Source organism: Herpailurus yagouaroundi, unplaced genomic scaffold, assembly GCF_014898765.1.
Source record: "Herpailurus yagouaroundi ecotype Mexico unplaced genomic scaffold, PumYag 200, whole genome shotgun sequence".
Classification (NCBI taxonomy): Eukaryota; Metazoa; Chordata; class Mammalia; order Carnivora; family Felidae; genus Herpailurus; species Herpailurus yagouaroundi.
The window spans coordinates 2,179,438-2,193,978 of record NW_024412431.1 but is presented as its reverse complement, the minus strand read 5'-3'; the positions used below and the strand labels follow the sequence as shown (position 1 = coordinate 2,193,978).

At 44.6% G+C, this 14,541-nt stretch overlaps 2 protein-coding genes across 3 annotated transcripts in view; both read left to right on the top strand.

Moving 5' to 3' along the window:
• LOC121013930 (zinc finger protein 426-like) overlaps nucleotides 1-6,261 on the top strand; it is a 15,979-nt gene extending 9,718 nt beyond the window's left edge. The window contains exons 5-7 of the mRNA XM_040449803.1: nucleotides 153-233; nucleotides 1,021-1,103; nucleotides 2,016-6,261. Of these exons, the coding sequence (XP_040305737.1) occupies nucleotides 153-233; nucleotides 1,021-1,103; nucleotides 2,016-3,281 (1,430 nt within the window). The 3' untranslated portion in view covers nucleotides 3,282-6,261. The remainder of the gene's footprint in view (nucleotides 1-152; nucleotides 234-1,020; nucleotides 1,104-2,015) is intronic.
• A 6,500-nt stretch (nucleotides 6,262-12,761) lies between these two features.
• LOC121013931 (zinc finger protein 121-like) overlaps nucleotides 12,762-14,541 on the top strand; it is a 15,999-nt gene continuing 14,219 nt past the window's right edge. For both annotated transcript variants that reach the window (XM_040449806.1, XM_040449805.1), the window contains exon 1: nucleotides 12,762-13,282. The gene's annotated coding sequence lies outside the window, so the exon portion shown is untranslated. The remainder of the gene's footprint in view (nucleotides 13,283-14,541) is intronic.

Sequence of the window (14,541 nt, the reverse complement as noted above, 5' to 3'; positions counted from 1 at the left end):
TCCCTCTCCCTCTCCTCCCCTGCTTGTGCTCTCTCTGTCTCTCAAAGTAAATAAGAAACCATTAAAAAAATATATATAGTTTTGGATTCATAAGAAGCCTTGTGATCTCTTGCGTGAGTCTCTCCTATTAATGTACCTTTTCCTGTGGACAGAATATCAACTGTCGAAACCTAAGCTGATCGCTTGGTTGGAACAACAAGAGCTAAGGGCAGTGGAGCAGGGTATTTTGCAAGGTGAGTGTGGTGACAGACATCACTGGTGAATGACAAGCATGTCACTGGTCAATCTGAGGTATGACATCTTTGCAACTTTAATGTGTAACATTTTTTTTTTTCCTTTTTTTTTTTTTTTAATTTTTTTTTTTTTTCAACGTTTATTTTATTTTTGGGACAGAGAGAGACAGAGCATGAACGGGGGAGGGGCAGAGAGAGAGGGAGACACAGAATCGGAAACAGGCTCCAGGCTCTGAGCCATCAGCCCAGAGCCCGACGCGGGGCTCGAACTCACGGACCGCGAGATTGTGACCTGGCTGAAGTCGGACGCTTAACCGACTGCGCCACCCAGGCGCCCCAATGTGTAACATTTTTAAGATACATTTTGTCTCAGGGCTGAAGCCATTCGTCTTTGATGTTTTGGGATACCTTGAACTTCCTTCAGTCTTCTATTGAAAATTTCTGTGATGTCACAAATGACCTGGTTCTTCTACAGGTTTATCTTTGGCGTGTCCTTGTTGTCCACATGTTTTTCATGTGTCTACTTGATGATATTATGTTACCTGGATAATATTTTGATAGTTTCACATCATATTTGGTTTTCAGAAAGTTATTTTTTAGTAAGCCACTAAAGTGTGTTCCCACACACTTTTCGTTGTATTTTTCCCATGAACAAACTGATGCAGTCTTTTTTCTTTCTCATTTCACTAATTTTAAAATGAAAATAAAACTGAGTCTTCTTTTAAGATTGTTTAGCCTATGGTTTATTTCTACAGATGTTTGAATCTGTGTCTTTGTTTTACTTCAGAATGGGAGACAGGACTTCAGACTAAAGGGTCAGAATCTCACCAGGATTTTTTTGGAGGAAAAACAACCAGTGAAATACAAAAAGTAAGACTGATTGGAGATATTTCTTTTTTTTTTTTTAAGTTTATTTATTTATTTTAAGGGAGAGAAAGAGAGCGAGCGGGGGAGGGACAGAGAGAAGGGGAGAGAAAGGGAATCCCAGGCAGGCTGCACACTGTCAGCCTGAGTCAGGGCTTGAACCCACAAACCATGAGATCATGACCTGAGCTGAAATCTGATGCTTAACTGACCGAGCCACCCAGACACCCCTTTTTATGATATTTCTTCTATTCCGCATTCAAAAAAGATTGGTAGTTCTGTTATAAAAACTCAGTGCAGTTTGGAGATATTTGAGACAAATGGCATTGACCAAAGACAAAGCAGTCAGAGATACTCTGAATATGATGATTTAGGGTTTATAATCTAAATCTGTTTTGAAAATTGTTGATTCCTCGATACCACAAGTACACATTCCCCAAGATATAACTTGTCATTGAGTCTTTAAACATTTTCATGAAATTTTACTGGAAGGGTGCCTGGGTGGCTCGGTCAGTTATTAAGCGTCCAGCTTCAGCTCAGGTCATGATCTCACGGTTCATGGGTTTGAGCCCTGCATTGGGCTCTGTGCTGACAGCTCAGAGCGTGGAGCCTGCTTCAGATTCTGTGTCTCCCTCTCTCTGTGCCCCTCCCCTGCTCACACTCGTGTGCGTGCTCTCAAAAAAAATAAATACATAAACAGATAAATAAATCAATTTTTACTGGAATGATCACGAGAGTAGAATAATGGCATCAGTTTTTGGCAGAGGAATTCCCTGGTTTAACCTGAAAGAAATCAACAGGAACTGTATTTATGTAATAAAAGTGGTAAGAGTCCTTACCATGTTTTTAGCATTATAAGGTTGAAACTTATCATCAGTCTGAAAACGCTGTCATCATCTTTCATCCCTTCATCAACAGGAGAGGACCCACCATGGAGTAGAACTCTCTGACTGTCAGCAAAGTGGGAAAGACTTGAGGAAGCACTTCAACCTGAAGACACACGTGAGAACTCAAAATAGAGAGAACGCTTTTGAGTGTAACCCGTATCACAATGGCTTCCTTACTCCGCAAAAGAAAAACTCTACTAGAGAGAAGCTTTCTGAGTTGAATCGGTGTGGTGAAATCTTGCGCCTGACTCCACCTATCATGTATGAGAGAACCAGCCTGGCAGGGAAGTCTTTGGAATGCAGTGACTGTGGGAAAACATTCATTAATCATTCCCGTTTTCAGGCGCACATGAGGATTCACGCTGGAGGAGATTTTGATGAATGCAAGCCGTTTATAAGGGCTTCAGTCTTCTCAGCAGGCCATACTGAGCATGTGCAGACACACACTCAAGAACCCCATGAATGTAAACAATGTGGGAAATCTTATGCAGATTCCAAGTGCCTCAATAATCACATCATTCGACTTCACACTGGAATAAAACCCTTTGAATGTAGTGAATGTAGGAAAGCCTTCGCTACATCCTCCCGTCTTTATGTGCATTTGAGACTTCACACCGGAGAGAAACCCTATCGATGTAAAGAATGTGGGAAACACTTCCAGTGGCCCTCGCTCCTTCGTAAACACGTTCGAACTCACAGTGGTGAGAAGCCCTATAAATGTAAGGAATGTGGAAAAGCCGTCAGTCGTTCATCAGTTCTTAATGAACATTTGAGAATTCACACTGGAGAGAAGCCGTATAAATGTAAGGAATGTGGGAAACGTTTCGCTTGGCTCTCGGTCCTTCGTAAACATGTTCAAACTCACAGTGGTGAGAAGCCCTATAAATGTAAGGAATGCGGGAAAGCCCTCAGTAGTTCCTCAATTCTTAATGAACATTTGAGAATTCACACTGGAGAGAAGCCGTATAAATGTCAGCAATGTGGGAAAGCCTTCACTAATTCCTCACGACTTAGTGTACATTTGAGAACTCACACTGGAGAGAAACCCTATCAATGTAAGGAATGTGGGAAAGCTTTCGTTTGGCCCTCAGTCCTTAAAAAACATTTACGAACTCACGGTGGAGAGAAGCCCTATGAATGTGGTGAATGTGAGAAAGCCCTTGGTAGTTCCTCGTATCTTCATGAACACTTGAGACCTCACACTGGAGACAGACCCTTTCAATGTGGTGAATGTGGGGAAGCCTTTAGGACTTTCTCCTATTTTCATAGCCATTTGAGAAATCACTCTAGAGAGTAACCCTGTGAATGTAAGCACTGTGGGCAAGCTTTCACTGCTGCTTTCATCTGGATTCAACACTTAAGAATCCACACTGGAGAGAAGCCCTGTTGATGTAAGGAATGTGGGAAAGACCTCACTTGGTCCTCCAGCCTTCACAAGCGTATACAGACTCACAGTAGAGGGAAGCCCTGTGAGTGTACGGGATGTGAGAAAGCCTACACCACTTCCACAACTGCAAATACACGTTTGAAGTCCCACTGGAGAGAAGCCCTTTGAGGGCACACACGGAGGGGAGGCGTTCACCGTTTGCTCAAGCCGAACTCCATGCGTAAAAACTGATACCGCAGAGCAACCCCTTAGACATAAAGGAGTGCGAGAAAGCCTTCACGTCATGGTCACAACGTAACACCTAAAAAATGCACCATAGATTATGTACAGAATAATTGTGACCAAATTTGTTACCCAGTTGATTTCAAAAACATGACCACCACACTGGGGGAAAACTGTATGAATATGAGGAATGTGGAAAAGTCTCTAGGTGTCCCACTGAATACATGAAAAAACTCACTAATTAGATGCCCCGTGAAGGTAAGCAATGTGGGAAGGCAACCAGTCTCCTACAGAGCACGCTGGAGGAACACAGTGAAGTGGTTAAATGTAAGAGACGTGGAACTCAGCTTATAGGATGGGTTTATATATCTGTTATGAACATGTGCCACTCTGCCCTGACCATTTTGGGGAAGGGTCTGGCTTCCTGCCCCTGAGAGTTTGCTGGTCTAGTTTCTACACCTTGGTTGCAGCCTGGTCCCAAGTGAGACTACCACCGTTAGACTTAATGCTGTTCAAGCCACCTGGGTTGTCTGGTCGCGTGGACCTTGTCTAATACTGTGAAGACGATGAACATTTGAAGTAGTTAGTTCACTGCTCAGAGAGTCCACCGATGGTGCCTCATGGAGGTGAAGGTGTGGGGGTGGTATATGTCTCTAAATTTCCTGAAAATGCTCTTGGTTCTGTCTCACACCTGATCTTTCTGGGTCAGAAAAGACTTTAGAAATGGTGAGGGTTATACACCCAGATTTCATAGCTCTGCAAAGAGAGCTACACACCCAGTACTGGGTTAGAAAATACTTTCAATCTCAGTGTGCGGAGAGATTGGGAACAGAGCTCCTAGGTCACCACAACCCGGAAGAAACCAATTATGTTGTTTGCCTGTGTTTAGAAATAGCTGCAGCTGGCACGTGACTTGCTGGTTAGTTTCTCATCCTTTCATATGTGGGAGATAGAGAACCTTGTGAATATGGCAAGTCCTGATAATCTGAAGTACTTGCTGCCACCACTGGCAGTTCTTCAAATTGACCTTTGGATAGAGACGCAGAATCTACCAGAACCTTGTTTCCGTACTGAGTTGACACATTCATACACTCGTGACCCTTGAGCAGCCTTTAGTTTTGTTGTGGGTGGCCTTGGAGGCCACAGCAGCTTAATGTCATGTTCGTTTGGGTTTAAACCAGTGGAGTACACGCCGAGTCAAATGTAGTGATGATCCTGATCAGAAGTGACCTGGGCACATTTGTCTTAGGTTTATGTTTGGAGGAGGTTGGGATATGAAGTGATTCTCTTGGGTGTAGGTGGGGGTGTAGGCTTCACTGCTTCGTGTGGGTTGCAGTGTAGAATACGCTGGCCTTCGGTGGCATCATTGGATTATTGCAAAGCCTACCTGTCCTCATTCCAACGATCTGATACCCTCATCAGTAACATCTGTGTTTGTCAATAACCACGCTTGCCGACTTTTTGTCTCATTAGATCCTCTTTTCGTAGTCTGATTGTCTCTTCCTTAATAAGAATGTCTTCTAGATGGGGAAATGTAAAGCACTTTCCACCTGGTGGGTCTCACTGCTGTGACCTCCTTTTACTATGGGAGAAGCCTGGCAGTGTAGTTCAGTTCTGCTGGAACCATTCTTCCCAGAGAAGCTTGGTTGCCTCCGTGGTGTACACTGTGGTACCCCCCATGCTGGACCCCTTCATCTACAGCCTGAGGAAAAGGATGTGATGGGGGCCCTGGGAAGTCTTCACCTAAGAGAGATGGGCCCTGATGGGCCACTGGTCTCAGAACCGAGAGGATATTGTGGGCCCCAAATGCAAATGTTGTGGATTTAAATCTTGTGGTTATTTTTCTCTTGTAATAGAAACTTCATTTCCTTTGTTCCCAGAGCACCCATGACGTGCTTGTATTTGTCTTTGTCTTTGTTTCTCAACAACCTCTTTAGTAGTTCCTTTGTTACCTTTCTTCCCTAATTACAGTTCCAAAATTCTTTGGTCAGATTTCCTGTAGCCATTCCTGACATGGCCAACATTAGATGTGAAACACTTCCATCAAGTGCTGGCCTGCTTTCCTCAACTGCCCTCTCAAATGTTGATACTCTTCAAGTGCATTTATTTGGGTGCATTATTCACATGAAGAAGGGGCATGAAAAGGCTACTGCAGTTGTAATTAAAGTCCTTGCCATGTCAAAACTGTTCATCCTGTTTTACATGTATAATTTCATGCAATTATGATGTTTCTTACAGAGATGTTCTCATTTACCCCATTTCCCACAAATAGCTTGTGATTGCAATGGATTCTACCATAGAAACAAGGGATGTGATTTTCAACTTCCAGTGTAGGAATGTGATTTGAGTGGTAGTTTGCTTAGGAGTTTCTATGTAGTATGTTGCATAGAAGTCTGAGATACTGCCTCATTCTTTGCCTTCTGTCGTCCTCCTATCAATCCCTCTTTTCTTATCCATGTTTAATTGCACCTTTATTTTCCATCATTGCTACCTTAAGATATGCCCCAGGACCTCAGGTGGAAACTCCTTTTCTCATTGCATGATTGGCAGCTGGTGGAGGGAAAGAAGAATGAAAAATGAGTGTTTGATGGGTAGAGTTTCCCTTTGGGAATATGAAACCATCTGGAAACAGCGGTAATGGTTGCACAAAACAAAAACAGAAAAAAAACCCAATGTATTTGATGTGAACAGAATTGTATACCTAAGTGTTTAAAATAGTGAATTTTGTTACAGATATTTAAACACAATAAAAAAGTAACAAGAAGAAAAAACTGAGATTCCTTTCTGATAATATCTTTAATTCTGTAATAAGGTAATAGGCAGTTGCTGGGATTTTTTAGAGAAGTCTTTTTTTTTTTAATTAAAAAAGATTTTTTTAAATGTTTATTTTTGAGAGAGAGAGACACAGAGACAGAGCACAAGTTGAGGAGGGGCAGAGAGAGGGAGACACAGAATCCAAAGCACATTCCAGGCTCCAAGCTGTCAGTACAGAGTCCGACACAGGGCTCAAATGCATAAACTACGAGATCGTGACCTGAGTCAAAGTCGGATACTTAACTGACTAAGCCACCCAGGTGCCCCTCGAGAAATATTTTTTTTTTTAATTTTTTTTTTCAACATTTATTTATTTTTGGGACAGAGAGAGACAGAGCATGAATGGGGGAGGGGCAGAGAGAGAGGGAGACACAGAATCAGAAACAGGCTCCAGGCTCTGAGCCATCAGCCCAGAGCCTGACGCGGGGCTCGAACTCACGGACCGCGAGATCGTGACCTGGCTGAAGTCGGTCGCTTAACTGACTGCGCCACCCAGGCGCCCCGGAGAAATCTTTTAATACTAGCCCTGAACAGTCTAGAACAGAATCTCAAAAATTCAATATTGACATTCTGGTCTGTTTAATAATTTCTTGTGAGGGCTGCCCTGTGTAGTGTAGACTTTTAAAAGATCCCTGTTGTCTACCCACTAGGTGCCAACACATACGTGTGATAACTAAAAATGACTAGACATTGCCTTTGCATAGGGGGCCAAACCAGCCTGACAACCGCTGGAGAAAAATTCTATGGGTGCTAGAGTCGATAGTGTTAGCTTTTACACTGATGGCAATAAGAGGAAGAAAATTGTGGGGAGGATAAAACATCAGTTTAATCTTGGAAAGGGTGAGTTGAGGAGCCTACAGAACACCTCACTGGTAACAGAATATCAGAGGTCAGATTTACTCGTGTGTCCATTGGTCTGTACTGATGCAGGTATAAATCAAGGACATGCTTCTCCAGTTTGAGAGCCTGCTTCTCTCCTCTCCTGCAACACACATACTCACCACCAAATGCAGCAATGACTGAAAAGTGACCAAATACATTTTGGATACTACTGGCTTAGCCATCTTTTGCTTTGATCTAGTTATGTGATAAATTAACTTAAGATTTCCTTAAGATTAATGCACTGAAATTCCTGGGACCACAAGATGGCAGAATATGAGGTCCCCACTTGGATCCCCCCACAGCAACAATAGTCAGCCTTCCATGAACAAAAGTGCTTTGTGGAAGTTTTGGAATCCAGGTAGGAGACTACAAAACCCGAGTAGAGTCCACAAACTAGGAGGGTCATTTTGAGAAGGGACACCTATGGCCAGATGGCTGGCTCACTGGCTGTGGTTCCAGCTACACATGTGGAAACAGCCATGTCGTCATGTGGACTTCGCTACAGTCCCATTTGGCCTTGTCACCAGCACCATCACTCAGGCCCTGGAAGGAAACACATCCAGCCATGCCTCTCAGGTAACAGGCCTACTGACCTCACTCTGAGATGCAGACCTTGAGCAAGCCAGCCGGTGACCCACCTGAAGACTCTCTTTAAAAAAAAAATTTTTTTTTGATGCTTATTTATTTTTGAGAGAGAGAGAGAGAGAGAGAGAGAGAGAGAGAGACAGCACGAGCAGGGGAGGAGCAGAGAGAGAGGGAGACACAGAATCCGAAGCAGGCTCCAGGCTCCAGGCTCCTGGCTCCAAGCTGTCAGCACAGAGCCCGACTCGGGGCTTGAACTCACAAACCATGAGATCATGACCGGAGCCGAAGCCGGAAGCTCAACCAACTGAGCCACCCAGGCGCCCCCCACCTGAAGCCTCTCTTAGCTGTGGTCTTCCCCACAGAGGAATCCAGAAGGACATGTGTCCATCTGTGAGCCTGGAGGCAGGCCTACTAACCTTGGTCTGACTGCAGATCTTAAAGCAGCCCACAACCCAGCTCCCGGCACCAGGCCACGATATAGGAGGAGTTCTGCCTATCCTGGGACCCTGGGGGAGACTGGCCCATCAGTGCCCCCTGAGGCAGGCCTGCAGAACCTGGTCATGGCTGTGGGCCCTAAGTAGCCTTGTGAATTGGCTCCAGGCCCTCTCAGCTGTGGTCTGGGGCCATTTGTGCCTGCCTAGTCGCACAACTAGAAATGCTACCACCATCTTTGGACCCTGAAGAGAGTGCTTGTCTTGGTGTTGGCCAAGGTCTTGGAGGGACGACCTTTGACCAGGGTCCAAAAAAGGATGATGGCCCTGACAACGGGACAGTATAGCACAGACTCCAATGCAGACCCAGTAGCAGCCATGTGACTGGTGTCAACCCCACTTGACTATGATTCTGGAGGTAGAACCCATCAGTCCAGGGACCCATACAAGACAGTTTTTACCTATGAAAACAGTCTATACACTCTTAAAGAGATGTTTGCTCTTTCAGTTATGGAGACACAAATGGCAAGCCCCGTTGCCTGCAGATAGAGCCAACAGACCATTAAGTAGCCTACACGGAGCTGAGAGATGAAGGACTTTCTGTAACTATGTGACCCTATAACGACTGCAAGAGTGATTGATTACTCAAATGTGCAGATCTAACACAAAGAGGCAATGATCCCAAGAATTAGGTAAACATGTTACCACCAATGGAATTAACCCCAAGCTGAACACCTACAGCGGTAAATGCAACAAACATTACCAACCTTTATATATATACCACTAAATATTAAGACTTGTATACCATTCAAAACAGTGTGATATGAGCATAAGTAAATGCAATACGAGTGAAGGAGTGTCCAGAGACCAATACAGGAATTCACTGTTTAATCAAGTTGGAATTTCAAATCTATAGGTCAAGAATAGCTTGTAAGTGGTACTGAATCCATCATCTTTTCTAGGGAAAAGAACTACTGGATCCAGTACCCTACCCCACATGTAAAATATATCCTATGAGGATTAAAGACTTTGGTGTTTTGGAGCACCTAGGTGGCTCAGTCAGTTAAGCGTCCGACTTCGGCTCAGGTCATGATCTGGAGGTTCATGAGTTTGAGCTCCTTGTCAGGCTCTGTGCTGACAGCTCAGAGCCTGGTTTGGATTCTGTGTCTCCCTCTCTCTCTGCTCCTCCCCTGCTCATGCTCTCTCTCTCTCAAAAATAAACATTAAAAATTTTTAATAAAAAAAAAAAGTTTGGTGTTTTTATTTTTTATTTATCTTTTGGTGTTTTTAAACAGATTCTATTTAAGAAGTAAATTACAAAATCTGTATATAATTGAGATTTTTAAGGCAAGTTAGGAAATCCATATATAATTTTTTAAAAATATTTATTTTTTGGGAATGCAAGCTGGTGCAGCTACTCTGGAAAACAGTCTGGAGGTTCCTCAAAAAATTAAAAATATGGGGCGCCTGGGTGGCGCAGTCGGTTAAGCGTCCGACTTCAGCCAGGTCACGATCTCGCGGTCCGTGAGTTCGAGCCCCGCGTCGGGCTCTGGGCTGATGGCTCGGAGCCTGGAGCCTGTTTCCGATTCTGTGTCTCCCTCTCTCTCTGCCCCTCCCCCGTTCATGCTCTATCTCTCTCTGTCCCAAAAATAAATAAACGTTGAAAAAAAAAATAAAAAAAAAAATTAAAAATAGAACTACCCTATAACTCAGCAATTGCACTACTAGGTATTTATCCAGGGGATACAGGTATGCTGTTTTGAAGGGACACAAGCACCCCAATGTTTATAGCAGCAGTATCAACAATAGCCAAAGTATGGAAAGAGCCCAAGTGTCCATCGATGGATGAATGGATAAAGAAGATGTGGTATATATATACAATGGAGTATTACTCGGCAATCAAAAAGAATGAAATCTTGCCATTTGCAACTACGTGGATGGAACTGGAGGGGATTATGCTAAGCGAAATTAGAGAAAGACAAATGTATGACTTCACTCATATGAGGACTTGAAGGCACAGAACAGATGAACATAAGGGAAGGGAAACAAAAATAATATAAAAACAGGGAGGGGGGCAAAACATAAGAGACTCAAATATGGAGAACAAGCTGAGGGTTACTGGAGGGGTTGCGGAAGGGGGGATGGGCTAAATGGGTAAGGGGCATTAAGGAATCTACTCCTGAAATCACTGTTGCACTATATGCTAACTAATTTAGATGTAAATTTAAAAAAATAAAACTAATAAAAAATATTTATTTTCGGGAGAGTGCAAATGGGGGCAGGGTGGCAGAGAGAGGGGGACAGAGGTTCTAAAGCAGGCTCTGTGCTGACAGGCTGACAGCAGGCTGACAGCCCGATGCAGGGCTCAAACTCACAAACCATGAGATCATGACCCGAGCCAAAGTCGGGTGTTCAACCGACTGAGCCATCCAGGCACCCTCATATACAATTTTTTTTTTATTTTTTTAAGTTTATTTTTTAATTTATTTTGAGAGAGAGAGTGTGGAAGGGGCAGAGAGAGATGGAGAGAGAGAATCCCGAGCAGGCTCTGCACCATCAGCACAGAGTCTGATGTGGGGCTTGAACTCACGAACTGTGAGATCATGACCTGAGCCGAAACCGAGTCAGACACTTAACCGACTGAGCCACCCAGGCTCCCCCCTCATATATAATTTTTAAAAGCACTTTTTTGGGGGCACCTGGGTGGCTCAGTCGGTTAAGCGTCCAACTCTTGGTTTCAGCTCAAGTCAGGATCTCATGGTTCCTTGAGTTCGAGACCCACCTCCAGCTCTGTGCTGACAATGCAGAGCCTGCTTAGGATGCTCTGTCTCTCTCCCTCTCTCTCTGCTCCCCCCTGCCCTTGTTCTCTCTTGCTCTCAAAATAAACATTAAAAAAACAACATTCAATGATATTTAAGAAAAATTAAAATAAAAACACTTCTTTGCCTATATAAAATTTAATGATTTATGCAATAAACATGAAACATTAATGTAGCAAAATAGGTATCAATTCAATAGATGGGTACAAAACATTTAATGATTCACATGAACAAGTCTGGATGAAATATGTTTTAAATCAGTATTTCAAAAGATCTTTTATTAACTGTACAAAGATAACCCACTCAAAATCACAGCAAATATAACTTTAGAACCATTCCTGAATAAGGGAAGAATGCCCAGTGTTAGTGGTTTTTCACAAAGCAAGAACAAAAATATACATGTGAACAAAATATGAAAGATTTATAAAATTGTCATTACATTGAAAACACAAGGAATCAATGATTAGAGTTTACCATTACGTCCAGTGTAACCAAAAACAAATAAGGGGAGGGGCGCCTCAGCTCAGGTCATGATCCCAAGGGTTGTGAGATGAAGCCCGCCCCCCCCCCGCCCCGCGGTCAAACCTGCGTAGGATTCTCTCCCCCCTTTCCCCTCTCCCTGACTCGAGAACTCTCTTGGTCAAAAACAAAAAACAAACCAGACTTCTTAGCTATATAAAAATTAAAAGTTTCTACAGTTATTAATGAAACATTAACTTAACAAGAGACATATCAATTCAATGTATGCATAAAGCACGTTGCATGATGTACATGGACATTTCTTTCACTTTTTATTGATGAACAACTGACATACAATACTGGATTACCTTTAGGCGTCCACGTAGCAATTTGATATATATATATATCCTATACAATGCACACATCCTAAAATAGTCACCACAGTAAGTCTAGTTACCATCTGTCACCAAAGTTGTTACAATGTTGGATTGGCTTATATTCCCTATTGTGAACATTATATCCAGTGTCCCAGTTATTTTACAACCGGAAGACTGTACATCTTAATCCCCTTCACTTATTTCCTCCATTCCCTCCCACTCCCCTCCACTAAGTCTTGAGTAGATGTACTCTAGTCCTGTTTAAAGAGATCTTTACTAACTGCACAAAGGCCATCCAATGAAAACCACAGCAAACGTGATTAGGGGAGCAACTTTATAACCATGCCTGAAGAGAGGAATGCCTGGTATCAGTGCGATCTCACAAAAACAGATATACATATTTGACACAGAAAAAGGAACGATTTACAGGAACTGTCATAAGAATGAAAGCAAGGCATCAACGACTAGACTTTAGCGTCGTGTCCAACGTAAACGACAATGAGAGGAAATCAAGGCCTAGAGACGGGATAGACTGCGGCAGACAGACTATGTGACGGACTCTCGGGCTTAACGACAAGGACAACGACCGTAGAGTCTCCAGGACGTGCAGGGAGGCCGGCAGGAAACCATTTACTGAGCAGGCTGTGGGGTTGAGCCCATTGGCGCCCTGCCACTGCCCCAGGGAGCTGGGCCCCGCCCCCCACCCCCGGCTCGGTCCCCACCCCGCCCCGCGCAGGGTCCCGCCCCCCGCCCGTAGCGGCGCCCCATACCTGGTTCCTGCCCCAGCCTTGTCCTCCGGGCGGGATCTAGGCCTCAGGCCCAGCGCGAAGCCCACGCCCGAGGGAAGCCCAGTTCCGCCGTCTGAGGTGGAAGCCCCGCCCCCGGTTCCCGGCAGGAAGCGGAAGTGGTGTCACGCGTTCGCCGGAGTTTCTTCGCCTGCTCCTTCGCGCAGTATTGAGCACGTTGGGCTGCTGGTGGTTGGACGTGGGCCCGCTGTGGTGGGGAAGGCGTGAAGGGAGGCAGGAGGTGGGAGTCCAAGGCCGGTTTTAGTCGGGGTCGGCGGTGGTCTTGCTTAACGGCCGGGCCGCGCGGCTCGCATCCGCCTAGACCGCCCGACAGGCCGCTGAGGCCGGCGGTTCTAGCGCGGAGCCGCTGTGGTCCTGCTGGGAGGGCGCGTGCGCGGGGTGTTCGTGGCCACTGTGCTCGCCCGTCCTGCAGTGTGCAAGCGGCCTTTGTGACTTTTGTCCCAAAGGAAAAGAGTTTCTGCTGCTGGGAGTGGCCCAGACTCCGCCGCGTTACTCGCAGCCTCAGGGACCCGGCCGGTGAGCGTTCTGGAAAGTTGGTTCAGCGGGGCCTGTGTTTCCTTTCGGTGGGCAAGAGGCAGTTTTATCTGAGAATGTGGCTTTGTCTGCGCTCGTCTTTTCTTCGGGACACACTGTCTTAGGCAGGTGATATGCTTTCTCGGATGTGTGTAGTGTGCATGTTTCAGTACCTAGTTATACACACGTGCTCCACTGGTCTTTGTACTAGAGAAACAGTTTTCACGTCGCTTTTCCTGAGACCCTCCTGAGCCTGTCCATTCCCACCAAGTTGCAAGCCAGGGACTTCGGGAGAAAAGAATGGAGGCGTGAATACTCCATTTTCAGAATAACTGGATTTCCCATTAACAGGGCATTTGGACTAAGTTTTTTCCCGACATTTTTTGCGTAAAATCTTAAACCTAAAGGAAATGTAAGCAACTGTTGCTATGAATGTGCACCGAAGCAGATTCACCCATTTTCGCATTTTGCGTGGTTGCGCTCTTTGGATAAAGAAATGTATTTTTTAGCGGATTGTTTGCGAGTAAATAGGAAATAAATTGTAGACATGATACATGACCTTTAAATACTCGGTAATGCATGTTTTAAGGATGAGGTTTTACTACCGAAATCATAATACAGTGATTCAGCCACGAAAATTAAAAATGTTATGCAATATGTACTGTATAAAAAGTAAAATTTTCCACTTTACCTCAGAATATGTTTTGGATCTCGGATGTATTCAAGGTTTATATATGACAATTGTTTGTCTCTTAGGCTCTTCTAACCTGCGGCAGAGCCATTGTTTCTTCATGATACTGACTTGGAAGCCTCACATGCTCTTTGCAAAACTCAGAGTTTCTGAGATTCCTGATGTTTCCGTGCTCTTTATTTAATTTTTTTAAATGTTTTTTTTTTTTTTTTTTGAGAAAGAGACAGAGTGTGAGCGGGGGAGGGGCAGAGAGAGAGAGGGGAAGACCTAGAATCTGAAGCAGGCTCCAGGCCCTGCGCTCTCAGCACAAGAGCTCCACCCAGGGTTCAGATCCTGACCTGAGCGGAAGTCCGACTCTTGGAGCCACCCCAGGCGCCCCTATTTATTTATTAAAAAAATTTTTTTTTCAACGTTTTTATTTATTTTTGGGACAGAGAGAGACAGAGCATGAACGGGGGAGGGGCAGAGAGAGAGGGAGACACAGAATCGGAAACAGGCTCCAGGCTCCGAGCCATCAGCCCAGAGCCCGACGCGGGGCTCGAACTCACGGACCGCGAGATCGTGACCTGAC